The 26,540-nt window shown below is 42.8% G+C and overlaps 1 protein-coding gene across 1 annotated transcript in view; it reads left to right on the forward strand.

Moving 5' to 3' along the window:
• Positions 1-25,523, forward strand: part of SYNPR (synaptoporin) — a 75,749-nt gene extending 50,226 nt beyond the window's left edge. The window contains exons 3-5 of the mRNA XM_026650400.1: positions 9,085-9,283; positions 21,301-21,492; positions 23,702-25,523. Coding sequence (XP_026506185.1) covers positions 9,085-9,283; positions 21,301-21,492; positions 23,702-23,986 — 676 coding nt within the window. The 3' untranslated portion in view covers positions 23,987-25,523. The remainder of the gene's footprint in view (positions 1-9,084; positions 9,284-21,300; positions 21,493-23,701) is intronic.
• The last annotated feature ends 1,017 nt before the right edge of the window (positions 25,524-26,540 follow it).

Raw genomic sequence — 26,540 nt, forward strand, 5'->3', positions numbered from 1 at the left:
GGTTCACATTTTTTCTTTTTACCAGGAACAGATCATTGCCCTGACTCGGGAAAGCACTTAAGATTTTTCTGTATTCCGCAAAAACCCCTAAACACATGCTTAACTTTAAGCACATGCTGCATCATGGTTAAGCCCATGGTTAGATGCTTAGCTGAACAGGGATGTTTCCTGAATCAGGTCCCATGTGTGTATCAGTGATAAGAGGAGATCAGTAACAGTGAATGTCAAAGAGCTGCTCATTCATGAGCAGGGGACAACTCACCTTAACACAGCCTCCAATTAGATAAGGAATGGGGTCCCTTTGATGCTGCCACTTTCCCCACTGAAGGTGTCTTGAAACCTCACCATGCAAAAGCAACTTGAAAGGGGGTATTCAAATGGAAAGAGCTCACAAGCTTCCCACAAACCGTGTGCAGCAGTGCTAACCCTTATTCTGTTCTCCTACCTCCAAGCTCTCGTTTCCTAGGGACATACAGTGAGTGTCTGAAAAGACAGCAGTGCTTTAGTATTGCAGCACAAGGCAGAAGCCAAAAAACCCACGGGGCCCTTTTATGATATTGTCAAGCTCGACAATATAGCTGTCTTGTCATCACATTTTTCATGACAACTTAGTTTGCAAAGCTGTAGGGAAAAGAGATAAAACGTAGGGTCTGAGTGTCTGATCTCACACAAGGTGTACCTGTATTGCTGTCAGTGGGCTTGTTAGAAATTTACACTCATATAAAAGAAATCAGAATGAGAAACCTTGGCTTGTAATAGCTACCATTGCTAGCTAGTGGTCAAGAGAGACCAGCTGTTTGATTTTCTTGAGGGTGTTGTGCTGTTACAACAATAAACCAGAAGGTTCATCTCGCTCTGCTGTGCGTTTTACAGGATATAAAGTCAGGTTCTCGTTCATCATTATTAATGTTTATTTATTAAGCAGCAACAATGTGTTTGGTGCTGTGAGAGACACAAAATACAGACAGTCCCTACCTTGAAGAGCATTCACTTTAATTTGGGGGGGGAAAGGAAGTTTCTGGCATCTTTAGTGAATCGCTTTTTTCCCAGTTAAGAGCTTTTATTTCTGACGTGGCCAATACTTTGTACTTGAGCTACCCAGCAATCAGTGAGAATCAGGCTTGCTAACACAGACCAGCGATGTGCTGACAAACTCACTAAGCAGTGCAGCGTACCCGATTTTATTCAGTGCTGAGTTCAATGAAAGAGCAAGACACTGCGAAGAATAGTTCCTGGGCCGTGAATACTTTCAAATTGCAGTCTCCTCCTGGTGCTGGAGAGTTCTCTGTCTGAAAGGGAGCCCACGTGCACACACAAGAGATGAACCTCAAATTATCATGAAATTTAAAATGAACTAAAAGCTGTGGCGCTGAACAGTGACAGAGTGATTAAACTGTGAAAGAGCCAGGTCGGTGTGGTGTCAGGATCGACAGTCTGAAATTTGTCATTGCTTCATCATAGGCAGGCTTTGAACCTGGGTTTTTTCTGGTTCTCTTACTCCACACGGCACACTTAAGGGCGTGATCCTCTGGGCAAGACAGCTGGAGATTTTCCTGCTTCGGAACTGCAGGGGAGGACACTTAGCATCCGCTGGAAAGAAAGATGGGTCCAAGCCTCAAAGTTTCAGGAGTGGTTGGAGCTGGGCTTTCAGGTCAGTGCATTTAGAAATGAAGCCTGGATGCTAAGTCCAGGTACGAATCGGAACTTCACCAACGTTTAGGGGTGTTTGGACCTGGGGTTTCAGTTCAGACCCATCTTCTGCCTAAAAACAATTGCTCACGTGAATTTGCAACATTGGGTGGAAGGAATTTATTGGGACGTTGCTGGGACTTTGCAAGACAGAACGGGGGATGTGTCTTTTATCGGCATCTCTACTTTTATTGAGTTTGATGTGTGTGGAGCGTTGGTGTTTCATTGGACTTTGCTAGCACTGCCGGAGCAGAAAGAAGAAATAAATTACAGAAATTAAGGACTCAGAGGATAGAAAGAGAAGAGGAGAAATGTTGCTGTGCCATTCTTTTTCCCTACAGCCTCCCTCAGCCATCTCCTTTTCCCATCCAGTGTTAGTCTATAGGTGTATGAGCAACAATTCACATGCAGTGAAGTTTTCCCTGTCGGACATATATTTACCAGCAGTCAACAAACACAAATATGTCATAGAAAAATAGAGGGCTCTTCACAGGTGCTTATACTAATGTCTGCGAGTAAAATTCATGCCAGCTTGAACTTGACTTTGTGGCCTTGGCACATTGACTTACTAGGACAGGTAGCGCTGAACGTTGCCGGTGCTGCTAGTGAGCTGTTTCTTGTACTTAGGAGATGGGACAAGAAAGTTACAAGAGAGGATAAGGTGCAAGAGATGGTTGTAAAAAGCAGAAAGGGGCAGTTGAGTGGAGGAAGAACTGAGGGAGACCAATGAAAAGAGGGAGAGGTGGGCTGGGTAGAGAGACCGGAGATCAGAAGCAATGGGGATGAATAGAAAACAGAAGGGCAGGCAGAGATGCAGCAAAAGCGAAAGGAAGAGATGGAGAAAATGTCTTTGTGAGTCACTGAGAAGCAATGTTATCCCCAGAAAAGCTGAATCAGGCATCCAGCAGTGGTAGGACATTAGAGAAGAGTTTGGAGCTCCCAGCCTAACACAAGAAAATGTCATTAAAGGGTGGGTAGAGGGTGATCCTAGTTGATAACCCCGACTCTTCATTTTTCACCTGGGACCTGTCCCAATTTAACAAACATAGAATTATAGACTCAGAGAACTGGAAGGGACCTCAAGAGGTCATCTAGTCCCGTGTCCTGCACTTGTGGGAGGACTAAGTATTATCTAGACCATTCCTGACAGGTGTTTGTCTAACCTGCTCTTAAAATTCTCCAATGATGGAGATTCCACAACCTCCCTAGGCAATTTATTCCAGTGCTTTATCACCCTGACAGTTAGGAAGTTTTTCCTAATGTCCAACCTAAATCTCCCTTGCTGCAATTTAAACCCATTGCTTCTTGTCCTATCCTCAGAGTTTAAGAAAAACATTTTTCTTCCTCCTCCTTGTAACAATCTTTTACATACCTGAAAACTGTTATCATGTCCCCTCTCAGTCTTCTCTTTTCCAGATTAAACAAACCCAATTTTTTCAATCTCCCCTCATAGGTTATGTTTTCTAGACCTTTAATCATCTTTGTTGCTCTTCTCTGTACTCTCAAATTTGTCCACATTCTTCCTGAAATGTGGTGCCCAGAACTGGACACAATACTCTAGTTGAGGCCTAATCAGACCGGAATAGAGTGGAAGAATTACTTCTCGTGCCTTGCTTACAACACTCCTGCTAATACATCCCAGAATGATGTTCGCTTTTTTTGCAACAGCGTTACACTGTTGACTCATATTTAGCTTGTGGTCCACTATGACCCCCAGATCCCTTTCTGCAGTACTCTTTCCTAAGCAGTCATTTCCCATTTTGTATGTGTGCAGCTGATTGTTCTGTCCTAAGTGGAGTACTTTGCATTTGTCCTCATTGAATTTCATCCTATTTACTTCAGACCATTTCTCCAGTTTGTCCAGATCATTTTGAATTTTAATCCTATCCTCCAAAGCACTTGCAACCCCTCCCAGCTTGGTATCGTCCGCAAATGTTATAAGTGTACTCTGTATGCCATTATCTAAATCATTTATGAAGATATTGAACAGAACCGGACTCAGAACTGATCCCTGCGAGATCCCACTCGTTATACCCTTCCAGCATGACTGTGAACCACTGATAACTACTCTCTGGGAACAGTTTTCCAGCCAGTTTTGCACCCACCTTATAGTAGCTCCATCCAGGTTGCATTTCCCTAGTTTGTTTATGAGAAGGCCATGCGAGACAATATCAAAAGCTTTACTAAAGTCAAGATATACCATGTCTACTACTTCCCCCCTATCCACAAGGCTTGTTACCCTGTCAAAGAAAGCTATCAGGTTGGTTTGACACAATTTGTTTTTGACAAATCCATGCTCACTGTTACTTATCACCTTATTATCTTCTAGATGTTTGCAAATTGATTGCTTAATTATTTGTTCTATTATCTTTCCGGGTATAGAAGTTGAGCTGACTGGTCTATAATTCCCTGGGTTGTCCTTATTTCTCTTTTTATAGATTGGCACTATGTTTGCCCTTTTCCAGTCATCTGGAATCTCTCCCATCTTCCATGACTTTTCAAAGATAATCGCTAATGGCTCAGATATCTCCTCAGTCAGCTCCTTGAGTATTCTAGGATGCATTTCATCAGGCCCTGGTGACTTGAAGACATCTAACTTGTCCAAGTAATTTTTAACTTGTTCTTTCACTATTTTAGCCTCTTCTGAGCCTACCTCATTTTCACTGGCATTCACTACGTTAGACGTCCAATCACCACCAACCTTCTTGGTGAAAACCAAAACGAAGAAGTCCTTAAGCACCTCTGCCATTTCTACATTTTCTGTTATTAGTTTTCCACCCTTATTGAGTAACAGGCCTGCCCTGTCCTTGGTCTTCCTCTTGCTTCTAATGTATTTGTAGAATGTTTCCTTGTTACCCTTTATGTCTTTAGCTAGTTTGATCTCGTTTTGTGCCTTGGCCTTTCTAATTTTGTCCCTACATGCTTGTGTTAATTGCTTATATTCATACTTTGTAATTTGATCTAGTTTCCATTTTTTGTAGGACTCTTTTTTGATTTTGAACATCCAGAACAAATCCTGCTATGGTAATAATCCTGCCTAACCACCTGTATGTGAGGATCATCTATCTTCCTCCTGCTAGGGCTGAGTCATGGTCTATTTTTGAGCCCTTCTGCACAGCTGATCTATAGATTGTTTGGGCTGAGGTGAGGTGGCCACAAGTGGCACCAACTACTGCAGGCTCTCTTAGGGGCTGGAAAAATCTAAACATAGAAGCTCATGAGTAAAAATAATGTAATGAAAGAAGGCTGGTGTGATCACAGTGTATCCAGTATCCCTGTAAGACACTTGGCCAGGAAGGTACTGCCAGAGAGATCCAGGGGTTAGAAATTTAAAACAAAAACTTCAGGCCTATCCTGGGTCAGAGCAAAGGTCACAGTAAGGGTGAATGGAGGGTAGAAAAGAGAAACGATATCAATTAGTTTTCAAATATCCCATCAAGCTTGCAAAAATCATTTTGAGAGACTCAGGGCCAGATCGTCAGACTTCAATGACATGAAGTCGATTTGCACCAGCTGAGGATCAGGCACCCAGCTTGAGATGCATTGGAGGAAACTTTGCAGGACTGACCCTTAAATGTGGTGAGAATCATGTCTTTTAGTTACTTTACCTTTGGTCAGCTGCTTGCTACTCAGGTTAATTGCCTCAAAATGTTATTTCAGGACTGCAAGAGGAAAAGAAAGGGCTAGAAACAGATTTTAAAATGATAAAATGTGGGCAAACTCCTAATATTACCTCTTTATTCTTTCTTTTTCTACCTCATTGCTTTTATGGTTTAACTAAGCACAGTTCCATGATGCTTAAAAAGCTAATGCTGGGCCTGAAGTGAAATTTACAAGTCATGGTCTTGTGTCTTTGCAAGTCTGTTTAACAGGTGTTAACATAAAAACTGCCCAGATGGCTCCGATCCTCAGAGCAAAGCCAGTCTCTTAATAATTTCATTCTTCCCCATTAGAGGACAAAGCCTTCGCTCTGCCCAGCTGGTAAATATATGCATCAAACTCCCACAGTGGTTGCCATTAAAACATCACCACAGTTGCCTCAGAGTCATATTTGAGCTATAACAATATTTCCTGCAGTATTTCAGACCCATAAATTCCTAGAGAAGCATTCAGTAAACTGAGCTTAGATAAATAACTGGCAACTTTGCTGTCAGGTTCAGAGGGGCTGAGGACCAAATGGGCATTGGAGACCGAACCATTCCTAGTGATGGTTCTCCCCGGATAGATCAGAATTAAGATACATTGGCAAAATACCATCAAGGAAGCTTGGAGAGCAGCTAACTGTGATGTCCCTGTTCTATGTAGTGATCAGTAATGTAATTAACCTGCTTGTGGAATCAGAGGATGGTCATGCTTAATAACTGATCCAGAGCCCACTGAGATCAATGCAAAGATTCCCGTTGATTCGAATGGGCTTTGAATCGAGTCCTTATTTCTGGATAGGTACAGTAAATAAGCAAAGGTGTGCAAGGGAAGTGTTTCTTGCTAGTTGTTGGCTGGAGATTATTTTTCTGTCCATGGCCAGGCCACCTTAAACACTCTAACCCTGATTGTTTTAAAAAAAACACCTTTTGTCTCCAGGACTTGCAAAATCCCAGAGACAGGCACTAGGAGATATTTTCTTTTTTCCATGGAAAGACAATAAGCCTTGATGAAAAATGTTTGCATAATAGAGACAGGAAGCTTTAAAACCAAGTCAGATAACTGTCTGAATATATGTTCAGTATCTCTCTCATATGTTCAATTTTAATCAGACTTTGTTGGCTGATGGGGGACAAGAGTGTCTGTTACTGTACATCTCCAGAACGCTGCAATCTAAGGCGACAAATGAATTATTTTAGCCATACCAAGGTTATAGCAGCAGGAGCTCAGTGAAGAATATGTCTGCAGCAAGTAAATATCTTTATGCATCAGCCAATGAGAGAGTTCCTTCTGTGCATTTAGTTAGGTTCTGTTTGGCTTAGAAGAAGAAAAAGCCATGCAATCCACCAAAGTCCATTAATCTGCCTTGTGAGATTTCTACTGTGGATATCTTGTTTTCCTCTAAGGGCCTAATTCTCTTTAGTTAGAAATATATTCATGACTGCTGTTACCTTTGGCACTCAGTTCCACACATTAATTACCCTCTGTGCTAAGGAATGTCTCCCCTAAGGCTCAGCCCTTTCTTAGCTTCAGATCATAACCGCTTTTGGAAATTGCTGCTACCTCTCCAATAGCTGTGTCACCTCCACCTTTCCTAGACCCTCAGCATTGTATCTGCACCTCTGTCATGCCCTCCTTAATCTGCTCCTCAATTGTGTCATTAGATTAGCTTTCCTAACCGCCCAATATCTATCACCCCAGAACCCCCTTTGTTCCTGGTATTTATAAATGTAACAGACTAGGGCTTACAGACATGGTTGTGCCCACTCTTCGTGCAGCACCACTTCTGCCTGGTGCTCTGTTCCTGCATTCTAATGCTGTTTGATTTCCGAGTTACTATCAGACACTGCGTTAACGGGATTAGGTTTCTGTCTAGACCAGGGGTCGGCAACCTTTGGCACGCAGCTCGCCAGGGTAAGCCCCCTGGCAGGCCGGGCCGGTTTGTTTACCTGCAGCATCTGCAGGTTCGGCCAATCGCAACTCCCACTGGCCGCGGTTCGCCGCTTTAGGCCAAAGGGGGCTGCAAGAAGTGGCGTGGGCCAAGGGATGTGCTGGCCACCGCTTGCCGCCACCCCCATTGGCCTGGAGCAGCGAACCGCAGCCAGTGGGAGCCGCGATCAGCCGAACCTGCGGACGCTGCAGGTAAACAAACCGGCCCGGCCCGCTAGGGTGCTTACCCCAGCGAGCCCCATGCCAAAGGTTGCCGACCCCTGGTCTAGACCCAGTTGTTGTTGTAGTGTGGGACCATTTAAGTCAAGGCCTCTCTTACCATTTCTCTTTACATTGGGCTACATTCCATTCTGTGGGCTACTCATACCATAGTGCCTCATTAGTCTGGTTCTGCCTTGCAATTGGCTAGCCCTACGTGTAGAGTTCTTTGGGGAAGAGTATTCTGGAGTATGTCATATCACAGGGTCACCTTCTCATGCTGCAAGAAAAGGGGCTCTTTGGCTTTCCTGAGGCAGGCTGGGAAAGCTAGAAGTCTGTCTGATGCTACCTGTCTCACTGTGCATTCAGTACCGCCCCGGTCAGCCAGTCGGAGCTGCCCCTGCACAGAGGCATCCATGCCTGGATTTTCTGCTTAATGGAATCTCTTCAGATACTTGGTACCCGAGTTCTTGCCAGGGGCAGTAATGGGAATAGTGCTTCAGCTACATAAGTGTCCGGAGTTGAGTGCCAGTAGACACTTTTCAGCGCTCCGGATCGGCTATGAGACACATGATATTGGAGCAGAATGGCAAGGGGAGATTGATTGGCTGCCCAAACCATGGGGCGATCTTTTAACTGGCATTTGTTGGGAAGTATTAATATTAAAAATAACCCCCCCACACACACAGTCCCAATCTTAACCTCTGTTCATGCCAGTGGTGGATAACAGAACCCAATGCATCAAGCCAGGGGGAGTGTTGGCTCACAATGTGCTTCTTCCCTGGCTTGCAAACATCTTTCCATGGCATGATTCGGGGAAGTTGGTGTTGGTTGAACAGAGGGGACAACCTCTGCATGGGAAATGCTGGTGCAATTTAGAGCTGAGTTAGCAGTGACTGGTTCATGCACTCTCTCACACACACACACACAGATTTTCTGCTGCAACCACATTTCGAAAGCCTTTTCTGTTAAAGTGCCACATACCACACAGTCATGAGTTAAAGATCCACTGGAAGCCAGGCACTATGCAATTTACAGAACTGAACTCAAGACCTGAGCTTGCTTTAATGATTTATTAAACCAGCAAATTGCATGGTCTTTGTCTTTCATTCTGGATTAGATTGCAAGCAATTTTGTGCTGAATTAATTGTTCTCAAGAAATCAAGAGTCACCCGGTTTTGTAATGTTTCCTCCCCTTATTGCAAAAGTGAAAAATCTGAGTTTTTTTGCTTAGATGAACAAGAGTAAATTTTACTTTTCCCTACAGGACTTCACCGTTATCTCAGATGTTTGTGCAAAAATGTTGAAATGGTCTTACTTAAAGCTAATATTTGTTTATGATGCAGTTGATTTAAAGGTTTTAATTTAGGTTATTACGTTCCCAATCCTGCAAACACTTGCACATATGAGTAACTTTAAGCATGTGACTAGCTCCATTGAACTCAGTCAACGGGACTGCTCACACACACAAGTGTTTATAGGATTGAGACCTACATATGTCAGCATTTAAAGCAATGAGAACACAGCTCGGATGTAACCATATCACTAGTAGGTAACAAATCCCTAGGCCTTTTCAACTCACCTCTCCTGTCTTGGATTTTTTAGGTTGCATCAGGTGAATTTTGATGCTCCCACCTGCGAAGGCAAACGACGAGAAACGCTCTCGCTAATAGGGGACTTCTCTTCTTCTGCGGAATTCTTCGTCACTATCGCGGTCTTTGCCTTCCTCTATTCCTTGGCAGCCACCGTTGTTTACATTTTCTTCCAGAACAAATATCGTGAAAACAACAGGGGGCCTTTAATTGTAAGTGGGAATTTTCAGTGTCCTCAAATCTGTGTCTTTTTCCTATTGGATTTTTGGTGCTTGTGTTTGTTGTCTTGTTGGAGAATTGATGAGTGTCCCACTTCCTTGCGCAGCTCTTGACTCTGATACTTCCATGCTTTAATGTTGATTTAATCATTTAGGACCATGAGAAGAGGGATGATGGAAACCACATGGCCCATATAAATATAATTTGGTCTCAATCCTGTGAGTACGTGTGGTACGTTATGCCCATTGACTTCAATGAGACTTTTCAATTGTGTTGTAAGTGTTTTCAGGATTGGGTCCTTACTGGTGAAGCTACTGGTGGAATGTGGGGAAGTGGTGAATGGATGGTGTGGGAAGGAGAGAGTGCTGAGGCCGGGAAGAAGTAGGCAGGTGGAAAAGCAGGGGGAGAAGAGAAATCTCTAGGAGCAATACAGATCTTAGAGTGACCCTAACAGGCCACTAAAATGATGCGTTGGTGCCCAAGCTTAACCCTGAAGACAGCTTGTTTGTTGATTTAGCAGCTACATCCACATCTAAATGTTAGACCATTATCTGCTGTAGATTTGTTGAGAATGCCACAGGGGCCTAAGCTACTGTGAAGTCAGCTAGAAATATTTTGCTCCCTGAGATGGGGTTTTGTCACATTATTTGTGGAATGTTTCTGGGGCTGGTTCTGCAGCATCCCACTGTCCTCCATGCTGAGTTCCCCGTGGGTGCCCAGTTCCACACTGGGTATTCATTTATCCCACTATTTAAGCTAACAGCATTGTGCAGCTCCCGCTTCAGTGCACGGTAGCTGTGGTTGTTTCTCTACAAAGATTGATTCTTGCGAGGTCAGAATAAAAATCAATGGCTATTAAATAGCCACTTTATTAGAAATCAGTCTTTTAGGGTCCTTTTCTTCCTGGGTTCCATTTGCACTTGAATGCATCATGAATCGTGAGATGCCCTGTGGTCTGTTTATTCAGATAATCTCTGAGTGTTTGAGTCTCACGCTACACTCGTATTTAATTGGTTCTCTGAATGTGCAAGTTTTTACAGGAACCCACTTGTGTCTTGTGTCCTTATTCAAATACTGAATTCTTCCCTCCAAAGATTGTAGAGGAGAAAAAGGATACACTAGGGTGAGTTGTGAAACATGAGGCTGCGGAGAACAATTCAATTAGAGGGAAAAAATTCAGCTCTGGATTTCAAATACCCCAAAGTTCATTGAGGCGGGGGGGGGAGGATGTGATCCAGTCTATTTGGTTTAGAACTGTCTCTACAATGACTCATAGTTTTACATGTATAATAAAAACACAAGGTAAATAAAAGCAAAATACTATAAATTGCCAATATAGAAGGGATGTACCTATTAAAGGAAATGTCTAGAGAAAAGTAATGAAAGAAGAAAAACAGGAAGGTTGCATAAATATCTTTTTAGTGCTGGCTGAAAAGTTTTTCTTTAAAAAATGTCTATTTTGAGCTATTCAACTTTTTTGCAACATTCAGAATTTCCAACATTTTGACAAATTGATTTAAAATAAAAAAATCAGTTTCAATTCCCATCTAATGAAATAAAAATGAAAATGTTTTGGGTTTGGGGTTTTTGTCTCCCTTTTCTCCCTTTTCACACTGGAGGGAAAAACATTTACTGGAAAAGGTGAGGGAGAAGGAGGGGAAATCCCTAAAAAAAGTGAAATACAAAAATGTTTTGCTTTGATTCCATTTGATTTAAATGAAGTAAATTTTTATTTCAAGTTGCTTAATCAGAAAATCTGAATATTCCACAGGAAAAAAGCTGAACAAAATGAAAAATTTTGGTTTCAATTGTTTTGTGGAAAATAATTCACATTTTTTGACCAACTGCAATCACTACAGAAAATAACTTACAACAAGGAGAGTGGAAAAATCATACTAAAATCTCAGAATACCATGTAGTTTGTTATTGCATGATATTGTACTGTTAAGAATATTACCGCGGTATTGCTTCCAAAATTCATTCAAAATCCATGACGCAGTCTGTCACAGGTAACAGTGTAGTATTAAGCTACAGAGGGTCCTGTGGCACCTTTAAGACTAACAGAAGTATTGGGAGCATAAGCTTTCGTGGGTAAGAACCTCACTTCTTCAGATGCAAGTGTAGTATTAATTCACTGTGTTCTATTTAACCAATTGTAATGGAGTCCAGGGGTTACATTTAATAGGCTTCTGTGGTTAATGTTCTTGTTCTCAGTTTTTCCGTCTGTAAAACAGGGATAATTTACATTACTCATAAGGGTGTTCTAAATATTAAGCTGTCCGTTTGCACAGTGTTTTAAAGCTGTAACCAGCTGTTGGTGCTGAATATTGTTATGAAGTCTCATTGTAGCATCACATCTTGCTCGGTATCTTAGTAATGAATACACATGAAAATTTCAGAGAAGTTCTAGTAACTTGCTGAGATTTTTTTCTGTTGGAAATATCATTAAATGCAACTTTTAACTGGCCTGTCCATTTACACAGCATGGTTGGGAGCATAGTAACCATTACATCTTCTGCTGACAATTATGGACCCTCTTGGTTATCTCATTGAGTACTTGTACTCCCGTGTCTGTCTATATCCATCTGTCCAGCTCCTTGGGGCACAGACTGTCTTTACATTCTGTGTTTGTGCCGTGCCTAGCACAGTGGGCTCTGGTCCAAGACTAGGGCTCCTAGGCTCTACCATAATATAAATAAATAATAAAATTAATCATTTGTACATGCAGTGGGAGCGTTTGGGTGCTGGCAATAGAGCGTTCTTGAAGCGGTTTCCTCAAAGAAAACAAACTTAATCTTCTCTTCAGGTTGGAGAGACCAATCTCTCTTACAGAGATAACATGGGTGGCACAAATCGACACCGAGTAGCCCTGCCCTTCCCATTTCAGCCAGAAACACGTCTCCTAGTCAATTGTGGAGAATCTGCCACCTCTCCAAGTGAGAGGAAGGAAATGGGAATAAGGCCTTAGTCACTAAGCCCAGTGGAAAAGAGAAGTGATTATGAGACACAGTCATTTAAAACGTCTCTACCTGAAAGAGTTAGTGTAGCGGTGAGGCACAAAGAAGCAAAAAACGTCAGCAATCAAGTGGCCCATCAGTCTCCGTACTTTTCACCGTCAGGCCTAGTTGCTCCCCCTAACCATCTATTGGTGCCAAAAGAAGGCAGACGTAGCAAGACAACAAGTGGAGGGAAGACCTAAAAATCCTTGCTCTGTGCAATGGCAAAATATCATCAAAAGAGAGAGACCAAGAGGCAGAACCTACAAAGGAAGAAAAAGCAGGTACAGCCAGACCTCATTCAAGGGCCTATATCATCTGAGTTTACTTCCCAATATGAACATTAAAAGTGCAAACCAGCATCATGTATGGCACTAGTCCATGTAGCCCGTGTAACGGTGAAATACTGGCAGTGAAAAGCCTGTAACACACCTTTCAGCTCCAGATTGATGTTGCAGTTGAATGTAGTATCCCGGAAGATATATCCAATGTATGGCTATCTTTGATCCCTGAGACGCTGAACCTCCCAAAGAAAGTTATTCTACAACTCTAGAATGTTCTGTGCAGCGCTGAAGCAATCTAAGAGGCCTCCTGTTCACATCACTAGAGATACATAGACCAATTGTCAGTTATTTCCTCTAATCACTGGGGACGGGCACTCCTAGTGCCATTTCTATAATGCATTTTTTCCTGCTCCTCAGTGAATCATCAGGTAGAAGAAGATCACGATTTCAGTCTTCACTTTGTTTTTGTCCCTGATCCCAGGCTGACCTTGAACAAAAAACCCCACCCCTTTTAAACTTCACTCTCACTCTTCAATTAACATTTGTTCATTCTGTGATCACTCCCGCCTTTAAATTTCACGTTTCAGGGAGCTGCTTTTTGCTTTTTTCAGGATTTTAAAAATAAATTCTATAGGGAAAATGGGGGAAAAGCTGTGTCACTTGAAATTTAAAAAAAGGACAGAAACCCTGAAATAGACAATAGGAGCACTGCCAATGAATCAAATCGCATTGAGCCTAATTGAATGTGAAGTATAGTATCAATAAAACAAATTCAACATTTTAATTCCTTGCAGGAACAAGAAAATCATATAACATATATTTTGGTAATTAAAGGTTTTAAATAGTATGAAAAAGCAATATTTATTACCGTGACAACCCAGAAATCATTAGATAGTATAACTTATTTGTACAAATATACACATTTGTGTGTTAAAGTTTTCAATAAACATCACTTTAATTGAAGCTTATATTTTCTTGAGAAGGAGAGAACAGTAAGAAATCAAACATTACTGTGATTAAATATTTCCAATAACGAAAGATTTTAGTTCCCTCTGCTGCCAGTCTGATGCTAATGCTAAAGACAGTGCAGGTAGTGATGCCTATCAGTAAAGTTTCCATTATAAGACCCTGTTTTTAGTTACTTATTACTCTACCAAATTTTAACCATTCAGGTTGAAATTTTCCATCTGCCTAAGGTTGAACTTTTTTGAAAAGTGTCAGCGCTAATGAATCATAGAATCATAGACTATCAGGGTTGGAAGGGACCTCAGGAGGTCATCTAGTCCAACCCCCTGCTCAAAGCAGGACCAATCCCCAACTAAATCATCCCAGCCAGGGCTTTGTCAAGCCTGACCTTAAAAACCTCTAAGAAAGGAGATTCCACCACCTCCCTAGGTCACCCATTCCAGTGCTTCACCACCATCCTAGTGAAAAAGTTTTTCCTAATGTCCAACCTAAACCTCCCACACTGAAACTTGAGACCATTACTCCTTGTTCTGTCATCCGTCATCCATTACTCAGGGCAGGTAGCTAATCTGAGACTGATGGCCCTGTTTCTGAGCACATTACAGCGGAGTGACTCCATTATCTCCCGGGGAGTCGCTCCTGATTTACACTGGTCTGAGATCAGAATCAGACTGGATAACCTTAATGCATTCCAGCCTCATCTAGTTCAATAATGTACTGAAAAGCTATATAGTCTCAGTCATTGGCAAGCAGATAGTAACCAATCCAATTAAGCCATACAAAGCTTTTGGGAATGTGGGGTAGGCAATGGGATATTTCCATCATGTCCTGAATGGGAAACTGTTTGGGAGAACATTCATAATCTGCGTCAGTCAGTACATATCACTCCATCGTCTTGTTTTTCTTCACAAGCTTCTCCATGTGTACACCACTTAGAATATGTAATGTGACAGCTACAATACATTGTGCCTTCATCTGCTTTTACTGTTTTCTGGGGGAGAGTTATAGGTCATCCTGAAAAATCACATACATTTAATTACATTGCAAACCTTTCAGTAGAGGTTGAAATTGTGCTTCCTTATTGAATCTAAGAACAATGAGAGAGAATGTGGAACGTCCATTCTAATTGTTTATAATTTAGAGCTGAGTGAAATCTTTTGTAAAGAGGAGCATCTCAAAGGGAAATGCTGGTAGGCATTATTATTTTTCATTCATTTGAATTACAGTGGTGCCCGGAAGGCCTCAACCATGATACCAAGATCAGGGCCCCTTTGTGCTAGGTGCTACACTTTTATTTCATAAGAAATTGCCCGTGCTTTGAAGAATTTAGTCTAAATACACAAGACATAGGCTGGGAGAAGGATAATACTATTATCCCCATTGTACCGAAGGAGAACTTTTACATGAACATGCTAATATAGAGATGACTTTGTCTTCAGATAAGGAGCACTTCGTATGGCTGAAGGAAAGTACGTATTCTGGAAATGATTGGCTGTTCTTTTGAAGGAGGCAGAACAAAAGTTCAATGTCTTTGTTCAATCAGTCACCTGGGAGATGTTACAAAGAAATGGGGAATTAATGGTTTGTGGCTCATTAACGTTAATTTGGTTCTTAAGTAAAAATGCACAATGATATATCCATGAAAACTGTGGTATTTCTAATCTAAAATGTTCTGATGGGCCCCTTCAAATATTGTGGGGATTGGATTGGAAAAGCAGCCACATATCTGGACCTGAATCTTCTCCAAATGTAGAGTTGTCCATACCCAGTCACACTGCTGGGTTACAAAAATTAGGAACTTGCCTCCAGCGATAGCAAACACCTTATAGAAAGACCAGAGGAATCCCTATAATGCTCGTTGCCATTTTTTAATGCAGCTGAAGGGGAAGAGCTGCTGTGCTCTGCTAAAGGATGTTGTGAAGGCCAAGACTATAACGTGGTTCAAAAAAGAACTAGATAAGTTCATGGAGGATAGATCCATCAATGGCCATTAGCCAGGATGGGCAGGGATGGTGTCCCTAGCCTCTGTTTGCCAAAAGCTGGGAATAGGCAATGGGGGATGGATCACTTGATGATTATCTGTTCTGTCCATTCCCTCTGGGGCACCTGGCATGGGCCACTGTCGGAAGACAGGATACTAGGCTAGATGGACCTTTGGTCTGACCCAGTATGGCCGTTCTTATGTTCTTGTACATATGCTCTAAAGTCTGCCATGTGATTGTGCCTATCTAAACATACATAGGTACAAATGTTGCTATTGTTCATCAAAGTATCCCTCGATGCCATCTGACTTAGTGACCTCCCGCAACACTGAAGTGTGGAAGGTGGCAACACTCATGGCAAAGTAGCGTTTGTGAATTTGACTGCCGCAGGTTTGAGAGATGCTCTTGTTCTTGTATTTTGAGGGCAGTGGGGTGAATGCCATAGTCACTCATCCGGCAGCACATTTTAAAGCTTTATCCTCTAGTATATGCTGGCAACAAACTTCCACACCATTAACCAATAAACAGAGGCTGAGTTTTCATTGAGGTGTCCTAGGAATCAGGCCATCTCCACAATGATCATTGCACTGTGGGACAGGACCAGGAGGGCTGTTTGCACCACGTGTGCTCACACGATAGTGAGATCCACCCACACGGAAAAGATTAAGGCTACAAAGGCCTGGTCTACACTGGGGGGGGAATTGATCTAAGATACGCAACTTCAGCTATGAGAATAGCGTAGCTGAAGTCAACATATCTTAGATCGACTTAGATTGACTTACTTCGCATCCTCGCGGCGCGGGATCGACAGCCGCCGCTCCCCCGTCGACTCCGCTTCTGCCTCTCGCCCTGACGGAGTTCCGGAGTCGACGGGGAGCGCGTTCGGGGATCGATGTATCGCGTCTAGATGAGACGCGATACATCAATCCCCGATAGATCGATCATTAGACATACCCAAAGATTGAGCATCAATTGCTGCTCGTCCCCGGTGAAGCCTAGTCTATTTGGCATGATTGTAAACAGATTGGAGCCCTTGGGAGAGATCTACAACTGGTATAAATTGGTGTCGCTTCAATAGAGCCATGCTGATTGGCACCCGCTCAAGATGTGCTCTTGTGTGTGTGTGTACAAGTCGCACGCCAGTAGATTAACAGGGAGCAAATGGAATTTAGCAACTTAAACTTAAACAGGTGCTCCCTGATGCATTGTAAATATTTACGTATATTTTGTCAAACCAAGTGGAGTGGGCATTAATGAAGGGACATGCTAGAAAACAAGAGAGAGTTGCTGTCTCTTTGCAGTTAAGAGTGATGGTTTTTTCTTTGTGAGATGGAGAAAGGAGAGTTAAATGCATGTAATGAGCAGGTACTGAATTGCACATAAAACTTAAAGACAAATTCGCTAGGGCTGGTACAACGGGTGGAGGATGTGCCACAGTTTTTTGTCGGTTCAATTTGTATGGGTTTTGCGTCTCTCTCTAGCTGAAATGGTTCTAGTAAGTTCCCGTTTCAAGCTGAAATTTTGCATTTTCCAAATTTCACGAGGAAGTGCTATGGTAGCTCTCTGGCTATTTTGGGCCGGGGGGCTGGGGGGGGGGAAAGACCAATGGGAGAGCTTTTCTTGATGTTGACTGTCTCAGAGCTCACCAAATGCAGACACTTCCTCTGAGAAAATCATTCACAGTAACGTCTCCTAACCCTCTTAGCCACCTGAGCTTGATTCAGACAGCAAGGGACCCAGAACCAAAACTGTGAGACTAACGTGATCCATCACAACAAGTGCAGCTTGAAATTTGAAAAACAGTAATGTGGCATGAGTCTGACACCAACAAAATGTTTCTCAGTCATAATAGAAAAGAAAAATAATGTAAAATTTTATTGGAAAAAAAAATAAAATGTCATAAAAGTGCTCCAATGAGGAATGTTTTTGCCAAACTCAAAAACAGACAACAAACTATTTTGCTATGAATATTAAATGCAATTCTTAACATTACCCTCTTGGATCTGCACAGTATATTTCAAATCTAGATTTCTACTTTCCCTGAAGAGCCCTGGCCTCTTTTCCAAAGGAAAAGAACAGAGTGTGTGAGGTGAGATTTGAGAGAGAAACTTTGCAGTGAGGAGTGAGCGGTAACCATGCAACAATACAGGTTGCAGTGATCCGTAGACATCGTTGAGGGATAGCTACTAAAAATGCTGATTTTGTTCGAAAGAAAAAAATTGCTCAGGGGATATTAAATATTCAAAATGTAAGATTTGTTTTAGAATGCAGAAACTCAGGCTTTCACTACCAAGGAGAAATCCTCATGCTAAGCATTAAACCCCAGAATAATTTAGCTTGAAATTCTCTTTTATTTTCAGCACGTTGTTATCTTGTAACTCTGCTCCTCCCAGAGCTGTGCAAACATTCAGCCAGAAGCCCAAACCCACTTGACATCAGAGCGGGTTCAGGTTCTAGCCAAAGCCACAAAGGTCAGCCCAGACTGACAAACCTTTGGTAGACATAAGCGTGTTCTACTCACACAGTTGTTCCCTTCTACCCAGCTAGTCATGCCTTCAAAGTCTTGGGACCTTGCATCCTGGTCTCCAGGGACTCTGGGACCTGCCTCTCTTCTGTGGCCTGCTAAAGGTGCCAATTAAAACACATATTGTATTACCCTCTTGGCCTGCAATTTAGACAATTGTTTGGCTTCTGGCATGATCCACCTTCTCTGGTATTTAGAATGGGGCAAGGGCTTTGACTCAGCACCCTGGTTCCCAGAGGCCCACCTTCTGACATTTCCCTTCTGGCTGGACACACATGTTGTGCCTGCCCTCCTGTACGTTTTCTCTCCATGCTCTGTGCCCCAGTTTGGAGCGGCATTTTTCTGTATCCCTCTCCCTAGATCGGGGTCTCATTTGACAACCTCGGACTGCCTTACCATTTGTACCACCTGCTCTAGCGTGACGTTTGACCAAACCACTCTTAGGGCTTGTCTACACTTACCGGAGGGTCCGGCGGCAGGCAATCGGTTTTCTGGGATCGACTTATCGCGTCTAGTGAAGACGCGATAAAATCGATCCCTGATCGCTCTGCCGTCGACTCCGGAAATCCACCGCGGCAAGAGGCGGCAGCGGAGTCGACGGCAGCGCAGCAGCGGTCGACTTTCCCCCGTCCTCACAGCCAGGTAAGTCGACCTAAAATACGCAACTTCAGCTACGGTATTCACGTAGCTGAAGTTGCGTATCTTAGGTCGGACCCCCGCTGTAGTGTAGACCTAGCCTTAGCCTGCACCAGCTTGAAACCTGTTGGTGTTAATACATTCCCATCCCAACTGTAAACAGGGCCAAAGCATCCGTGCAGCTGCAGAACAATCACACAGGATTCGACAAACTGCAGCCCAGGGATCCAGCACATTTCAGCTGACTGTGTTGTCCGCTCTTGTTCCAAATGACGCCAGAGACAGGAAAGGGATTAGCCAACACCCCTGATGGATAGTGAACATTACATTAGCTCTGAAAAGTCTCCGGCTGGAGGCACCTGCATGAAGTGCTTTGCCAGTTGTTAAGCTTTCCTTTCTTAGCAAGCTTAATCTTCATTATCAAGTTACTTTCACTCAATTTGCTTCTAGCCACCTCAAATTTCTACCCAATGTTATTAAAAAAAAGCCTTGACTTCCTCAGCTTGATTTAATTTCCAAGGTATTAAAATTCTGGCAGAATTAAGAAAAACAAATTATGCTTAATAAAAAAGGCTTGGATTGGAACCCATGTGACATTTTATGTGCAGCGTTGGTGTGCGATTAGATTACATGCCAGGCCCCGTAAGAGTGGCCCTCAGTAAATAAAATGCGAATTGTGCTAAATGTCAATTTAGCAATTATCTCACCAGTTTCAGCCCCAGTTATGATTTTTCAGGAAGATATTTGCCTTTAAACCATACCCGTAGGAGCTAGGGTTTGGGGTTTTTTTTACTGCTAAGGCTTCAAAGAATAACATCCTTTGATTGGAGGTGCCCTTGAGACTAAATGAATTGCACTCAGGCCTAGCGTTTTTACCCACCATGAAGCCCTTGGGTGTTGATATATTTGTCATCAATTCCGCAACACAAACTTCAAGAGAATTCCTCTAGGTAGCAAGAAGCGAGGTCAGTGCAAATCAAAGCATCGTAGCATGGCCATTTAGCTGCTGCAGCCCTGTGTGTCAGGGAGGTTTGCCATTAAGAAGAGTAGCTAGCTTTTGGCATTCTATTGAGGTGCAGTAAATTTAATCCTGTTTGTGAGGGTGAAGAAATCACTTCCTCAATATTTCTTGTAAGGGTGGCTTATGGATTTGAGTGGCTTCCAGCATCAAAAGGATGGGGGGGGGGAGGGGAACTGAGCACATGACCCTCCTCTAAATTTAAAACATCACTTATGCTTTGCATGTCAGCCCACCATACTGCACTTTGTACTGCATTCTTTCACTTCCAGTCATACCTCCCTTATATGTTAAGGGGTGGGGAAGGGAGGGCAAGAGAGGGAAAGCAGCCTGCATGGGAGATGGTGGGATACCAAGACACAATCATGTCATGAGTGGCGCGTTAGACTTGCAACACGTCAACCATCTGCTGCAGACTGACAGATGGGATGAAAAGTGACAGTAGAATGGCTCCTTAGTTTTAGCAGGACATAAAAAGCTTGAAAAATAACACTTTTTTCCCTCCCAAGACCCACACAGTAGCAATAGAGTTTGGTCACTTGTTCCTGTAAAAAGTGAGAGGTGTGTGTATGTGTGTAGGCATGTCTGTAACAGAAAACGGGCAACGCCGTTCAGAATAAATGCACTTTCGGTTGTTCGTTAGACTCATAAAGCCCTGAACTTCGTTCTCTCGTGGCTTCACATTGGTAGGAAGTAGGTAATGGTGCGTGGTACCTTGCAGAATCAAGCCCTTGAAATGTTTTTGTTTGGTTGGTTTGCTGCTCCTAGTAGTGAAGGACTAGTCAGTTTCAGATGGCACTCAGCTGAAATATTGATGCGCAGTGACAGCATTTTGCAAAGGAGCTCCTGAGCACACAGCATATGGTAACTGAGCTAAAATTAAGCATGTGTGGAACTGCTTGCATGGCGAGACTGTCAAGAGTTCAGCTCTTACCTAGACATCTAAGGGTACGTCTATACTTACCCGCTGGTTCGGCGGCAAGCAAACGATCTTCTGGGATCGATTTATCGTGTCTTGTCTAGACGCGATAAATCGATCCCAGAAGTGTTCGCCGTCGACGCCGGTACTCCTGCTCCGCAAGAGGAGTAGGCGGAGTCGACGGGGGAGCCTGCCTGCCGCGTGTGGACCCGCGGTAAGTACCTTTAAGTTCGAACTAAGATACTTTGACTTCAGCTACGTTATTCACGTAGCTGAAGTTGCGTATCTTAGTTCGAACTGGGGGCTTAGTGTGGACCAGCCCTAAACAAGGGCCAGATTTACAAATTCACTCACCACCCAGCAGCCTGCTTTGTGCCACTGAGGGACAGATTTTGCAAGGCAGTTCAGCATCCAGCAGGCTGGATGGACTCTTCTGAAAATCTGGCCACTTACTTAGAAACTTAAATCGAATCTGTGCTCATTTGAAAGTCTCTACCTAACGGGGGGCACTGAGCACTTTTGAAAATTCTGGCTGTGTCTTAAAACCATCAGATTATTGCCAGGCAATACAAAGCTCTCTTTCTGTCCTATAATCTGAAGTTTGATTTGTTGATACATTTCCTCTGATGCATCACTGCCCAGTAGACCCATCTATCTAATGCTTTTGTCTCATCTGGTTTTACAGGACTTCATCGTGACAGTGGTCTTCTCCTTCTTGTGGCTGGTGGGTTCGTCTGCTTGGGCAAAGGGACTGTCTGATGTAAAGATTGCTACTGATCCAGACGAAGTGCTATTACTGATGTCGGCTTGCAAACAGCAGTCTAACAAATGCATGCCTGTGCGCAGCCCCGTTATGTCAAGCTTAAACACTTCAGTTGTAAGTAGATCTGTTTATATTTTTTATTGTTAGGCAATGAAAGTGCGTGCACCTATTTTCAGCTCTCCGGACATACAGATTGGGCCACATCCTCAGCTGCTGTAAATCAATGTAGGTCCACTGACTTCTTTGGAAGTTCCTAAATCGTTGCCAATGATTTGACTGAAAATGCTGCCTCACTGAGATAGTTACCATGGAGAAAAATTATAGAAACGGGTAGTTTCATTCAACAGTCAGTTCACTTTCAAAGTGAACACACCTATAAAACAAGTGTGATTTTATGACTGTATCTCCCATAGGTATGATTCTCTAATGGGTGGAATATTTATGCCTTACCAATATTTATGCCTTTGGTCCCTGCACCAAAGATCTTACAGACCAAGGTTCCAATGCTTAGTTAAACTTTGAGCCGCCAACAAGCCATTTCCCTTCCTTTGACACTCCAGCTTTTGCTTATCTACCTGTAGAAGAGTGGACTCACCCCTGCGGCGCCTCCTGCTGGTGACTTCCGGGAATTAGCTCATTCCAGCTCCGGAGCGCCTTCTGCAGGCCGGTGGGCCGCCTGTCCTCTGGCCCCTGTGTCCTGCCCTGGACCCCGGTGCCCTTTTACCTGGGGTGCTGCCCCTGGCAGTAACCCCTCAGTCTTAGGGTCTCCCCTCCCCAGGGAACCCCCACCCACTATCCCCACCTCGCCTCAGTATACAGCTACTGCCAGTCATTGTCTAGCCCCCGCGCCCTGGGGCAGACTGCAGTATCAGCCGACTCATCACTGGCAAGGTTGGGTTTGGCCCTGCTGCCTTGGCCTACCCCTGGGCTGCCCTCTGCAACCCCCAGTACCTTTTAGCCCAATGCTAGGCCGCAGCTTGGGGCTTTCCAGGCTGGAGCTCCCCAGCTCCTCTGCCTTTCCCCAGCCCTGCTCCACTCAGGTACCCTGTCTCTAGATCCCTGCAGCCAGGCCCTTCTTCTCTCTGAACGCAGAGAGAGACTTCTTCTGGGCCTCTGGCTCACAGCCTTTTATAGGGACCAGCTGGGCCTGATTGGGGCATAGCCCAGCTGTGGCTACTTCCCCAATCAGTCTGGCTTTTCCCTGCCACAGCCCTCTCCCTGGCTGTTTTAAGCCCTTCAGGGCAGGAGCGGGGTAACCACCCCTCTACACTATCCCTCTGGATGCTCATCCTCATCCATGCAGGATCTAAGCCAGACCGTCCATAAGAGCACCCTCCCATACACCCCACCTATAATTCAGTATTCTGCTTGTATATTGCCTTCTCCTCCAAATGCATTTTCTTCAGCGGCAATGAGCTCTGCAGGTGGAACGCCACAGCCCAACAAAGGGGGTCGCAGCGGCAGCATCAGAATGAGACACACAAAAACCAGAATGAGTATTGTGCACACTCGCACTGCCTTTCCTGGGTGCAGCAACGGTTCTGTTTGCTTTCAGCTGGAATCTACCAGCACGTGTTGAAAAATAAACACTCTGTGTTTGTCTTAAGTAGAGCTGGGAGGAAAACAGTCTTCCTGACCCCGCAAAAAATGTTCAAGATTTCGACATTTTTTTCCTCACTCCACATCGAGCTGAAAAGTTGAAATCTCAAAAAGGTTTATGAACAGATAATCCAAACATATTCAGGTTGGGTCAACTGAAATTTTGTTTCAATTTTGACTTTAGTTTTTACTCTGAATTTCTAAGCCAAGTCATTTCAAAGCAAGAAGCAGAACTGTTCATTTAGAAAATGGCGGGGGGGGGGGGGGGACATTTTGACAAATTAAAAAAGAATTGAAAGTTGTCAAACTGGCCCGTTCCCATGAAAAAGTTTAAGTTTCAGCAAATTGTGAGTGCCTCTAACACTAATTAATGTTACAAAGACAACAGCAAAACCTTCCACTGCCAACACAACAAAACAGTCAAGGCTTTCTCTGCCAACTCCCATCCCCTATAAACAACCATCCCCTTCAAACCCCAACTGGTTTAGCTACTTGGGCAAAAAGCTGGTCTTTGCAGCCACTGTCCCTGACTATTTTGGGCTAGGCACAAACCCTTGTTTCACAGCTGAGCATGTAGCTTCCTGAGCCTTTTGGGAAGGGTTGGCTTTAAATAGCCTTGGCTCATTTCATTAAAGAAATGTATTGGATAAAGCTGAACATACATATATATTAGACCACAAAAATCAGGCCTTTGTACTGATGAATTGCTTTGGTTCTTGTTTAGGTCTTTGGATTCTTGAACTTTATTCTCTGGGCAGGAAATATTTGGTTTGTTTTTAAGGAGACTGGGTGGCATTCCTCAGGCCAGAGGCACCCTCCAGACACCATGGAGAAACAATCAAGCAGCTATAACCAAGGTGGTTATAATCAAGACAACTATGGCCCAACTGGAGGATATAACCAACCTGCAGGCTTTGACCAACAAGCTAACTATGGCCAGGTGGGTGAATATGGCCAGCAACAGAGCTATAGTCAGAGTGGGCCCACCTCCTTTGCCAATCAAATTTAGCATTCACAGAGTTTGCATTCTTACACCCCTTATATGTAGACAGTGTAACAACACTAGGTTTCAGTGGCACCAGATTTGTAAAGAAAGTTTAAATAAATTAATACTCCATGAGAGTATGTAATGTAAATCAAAGATCTAATGGTACCTATTGAAGCAGATGGTGGTGGCTAGCTTGTTATTTTTGTCACTAGACAACTGATGATGATGTATTCATCACAGGTGGTGAACTGGAGTAAGTATTGTTGTATGTATTGTATAGATAACTTTATGGTAGTTTGTATGTGTACTAAAATGGTAGAAGCATTTTGTAGCCTCAAGTCTGTAGTATGTAATATGCATAACATAATGAAGTAGAATGGAATTTTTCTTCTGCATTTTGGTGAAAAACAGAAGTGTTTGATTCTGATTTCTAAAGATTACTCAGTATATCATGATGCATGTAACATTGTTCCCAAATTTTCAAGACTGCCTGTTTGTGACGCTTTCGAGCATTTGTTTTTAGTATATTTTTTCCAGAGGATATTTTTAATGATTATTTTTATTTACCAATTTCCGTGTGACTTAGTGCATGGATAAGCAGTTTCACACCAACAGAATGTTTTGGACCCTGTATATGGAATTTTTCAATTTCTGCCACTACTTTTTTTGTTAAATGTATGTTTAAGAAAATGTATGTATATTTTATATATTTTGCAGAGTTGGGTATATGGCTTACCCAAGTTCTGAATGCTTTGTAACTAAAATGTTTTCCTTGAAAGAGCATTCAGTAGCATAAACGGTACCTGACCAATGTTTATTCCCGTTAACTAAGCTAAGTATTCATTCTATAAATCACTATTTCTATTGATGTTTTGTGAAACTTTTAATGTGAGCTGTGAAAACTAAGGACCAAGTAACTGTGTTATATGTTTACAAAGGTATTTATTTAATTAGAATAACAGAGGTGCAGATATCAGTAACCAAAACCACATGAAAAATATGCCACGTGTCACATGTGTAATTTAACAAAACATGGCAAGGACATAGACTGTTGTTAGTCAACATTATAAAGCGTAATTATTCCTATTTTCCGGATGGAAATATTTCCATCTATGCTATTTGAAAATCATTAAATGACAGTTCTGTTCCATCATTATGGTGAATGCTGGTTTTGAATAACGGTTTTGGTGCTATCAGTAAATGTTAGGAAGCTGGCAAAACCTAAAAAAACTCATTTTAAAATATATAAAGGCCAAATTCCTAGCGGGTGTAAATTGGCATCGCTTCACTGAGAATTTGGACTTTGCTTCTTACAGTACATGGGATTCTGTGTAGCCAAAAGGGTCACCTTAAACTCTCTTTTCTTACTCAGTTTGAAGCCTGAAACACAGCATCATAATCGAAACTGATCATCTGCATTTCTAAATAAAAGTGTATCCGTCTATAATATTGTATGAGCTGTAATGTTAAAAGCATCTTAGCATAAAACAGCATAGTCTTATATGATTGTTGTAACCAATTTATGGCTACTCAGTGGATGGATCTATATTGTGATATCTATTTGACCCTAATAAAGTTATTGCATACAATGTACATTTGAAGAGTATGGTGATATTATAACAGTGTAAAATAAGCCTGCGCTAAACCAAAAAGTTGATAATATTTTAACAACTATGTTTTGACCTTATAATTCTCATTTTGAGTATTTTCCAAGATCTTTACAAGGATTGTACAGACACACATTTGGAGACATGATTCATTTCTGGTAAGTCAGTGTCACAACATAAAAATACCCAATTTTAACGTATACAGTCCAATTTCTGTGTGTTGGTCTCTCTCTCGCCAAGTATTAATACATCAATCCTGTGTTGTTTAATTGTCCAGAACAAAACAAAGAACTGCAGCAGGAGGGGGATCCTTATCTTCCAGCTTTGCCCCTTTCGTTTGGTGCCTCCTGGTTTCTTGAACTGGGGGAGAGACTTTCTCTAGGCACTTGTGACTTTCTGTCCTGACCTGCCTTAAATTTAAAGCATTCTTCTTTTACCTGGCCTTTTTTTTTTCTCCACAGTACCAGGTCCCAACCCGGCACCCTTGCAGCCTGTGAGCCACAATGGGACTCCACCAGGACGCCAGCTCCAAGCATCCCAAAATCATGGGTCAGCATCCCAAAATCATGAGCTTGGCTTAAAATAGAGAGAGAGAGAGAGAGAGAGGTTATTTCTATTTGCCTTCTCTTTTCTGAGCCTTTCGGGGGCACTCAGATCATGTTTTCAAGCTTTTCTCCAAAACCATGAGGGTTAGAAACTTACTTTTGTAAATACAAGCTGAGTTTCTCCCATAAGCACGGCACGCCAGAAGCTGGGGCTTTCATGACTCATGATAAAATTGCAAGTTGACACCACTGTCAAGGTCTGCATTCGCGAATCCCAGTGTAGGATTTGGGTCTAAATGAATAACATAATCAACTTGTGTTTTGGACTAACTACTTAGATTTTCAGAAATCCTTTGACAAGGTCCCACACCAAAGGCTCTTAAGCAAAGTAAGCTGTCATGGGATAAGAGGGAAGGTCCTCTC

This window comes from Terrapene carolina, unplaced genomic scaffold (assembly GCF_002925995.2).
Source record: "Terrapene carolina triunguis isolate 2854851 unplaced genomic scaffold, T_m_triunguis-2.0 Scaffold89, whole genome shotgun sequence".
Lineage (NCBI taxonomy): Eukaryota > Metazoa > Chordata > Testudines > Emydidae > Terrapene > Terrapene triunguis.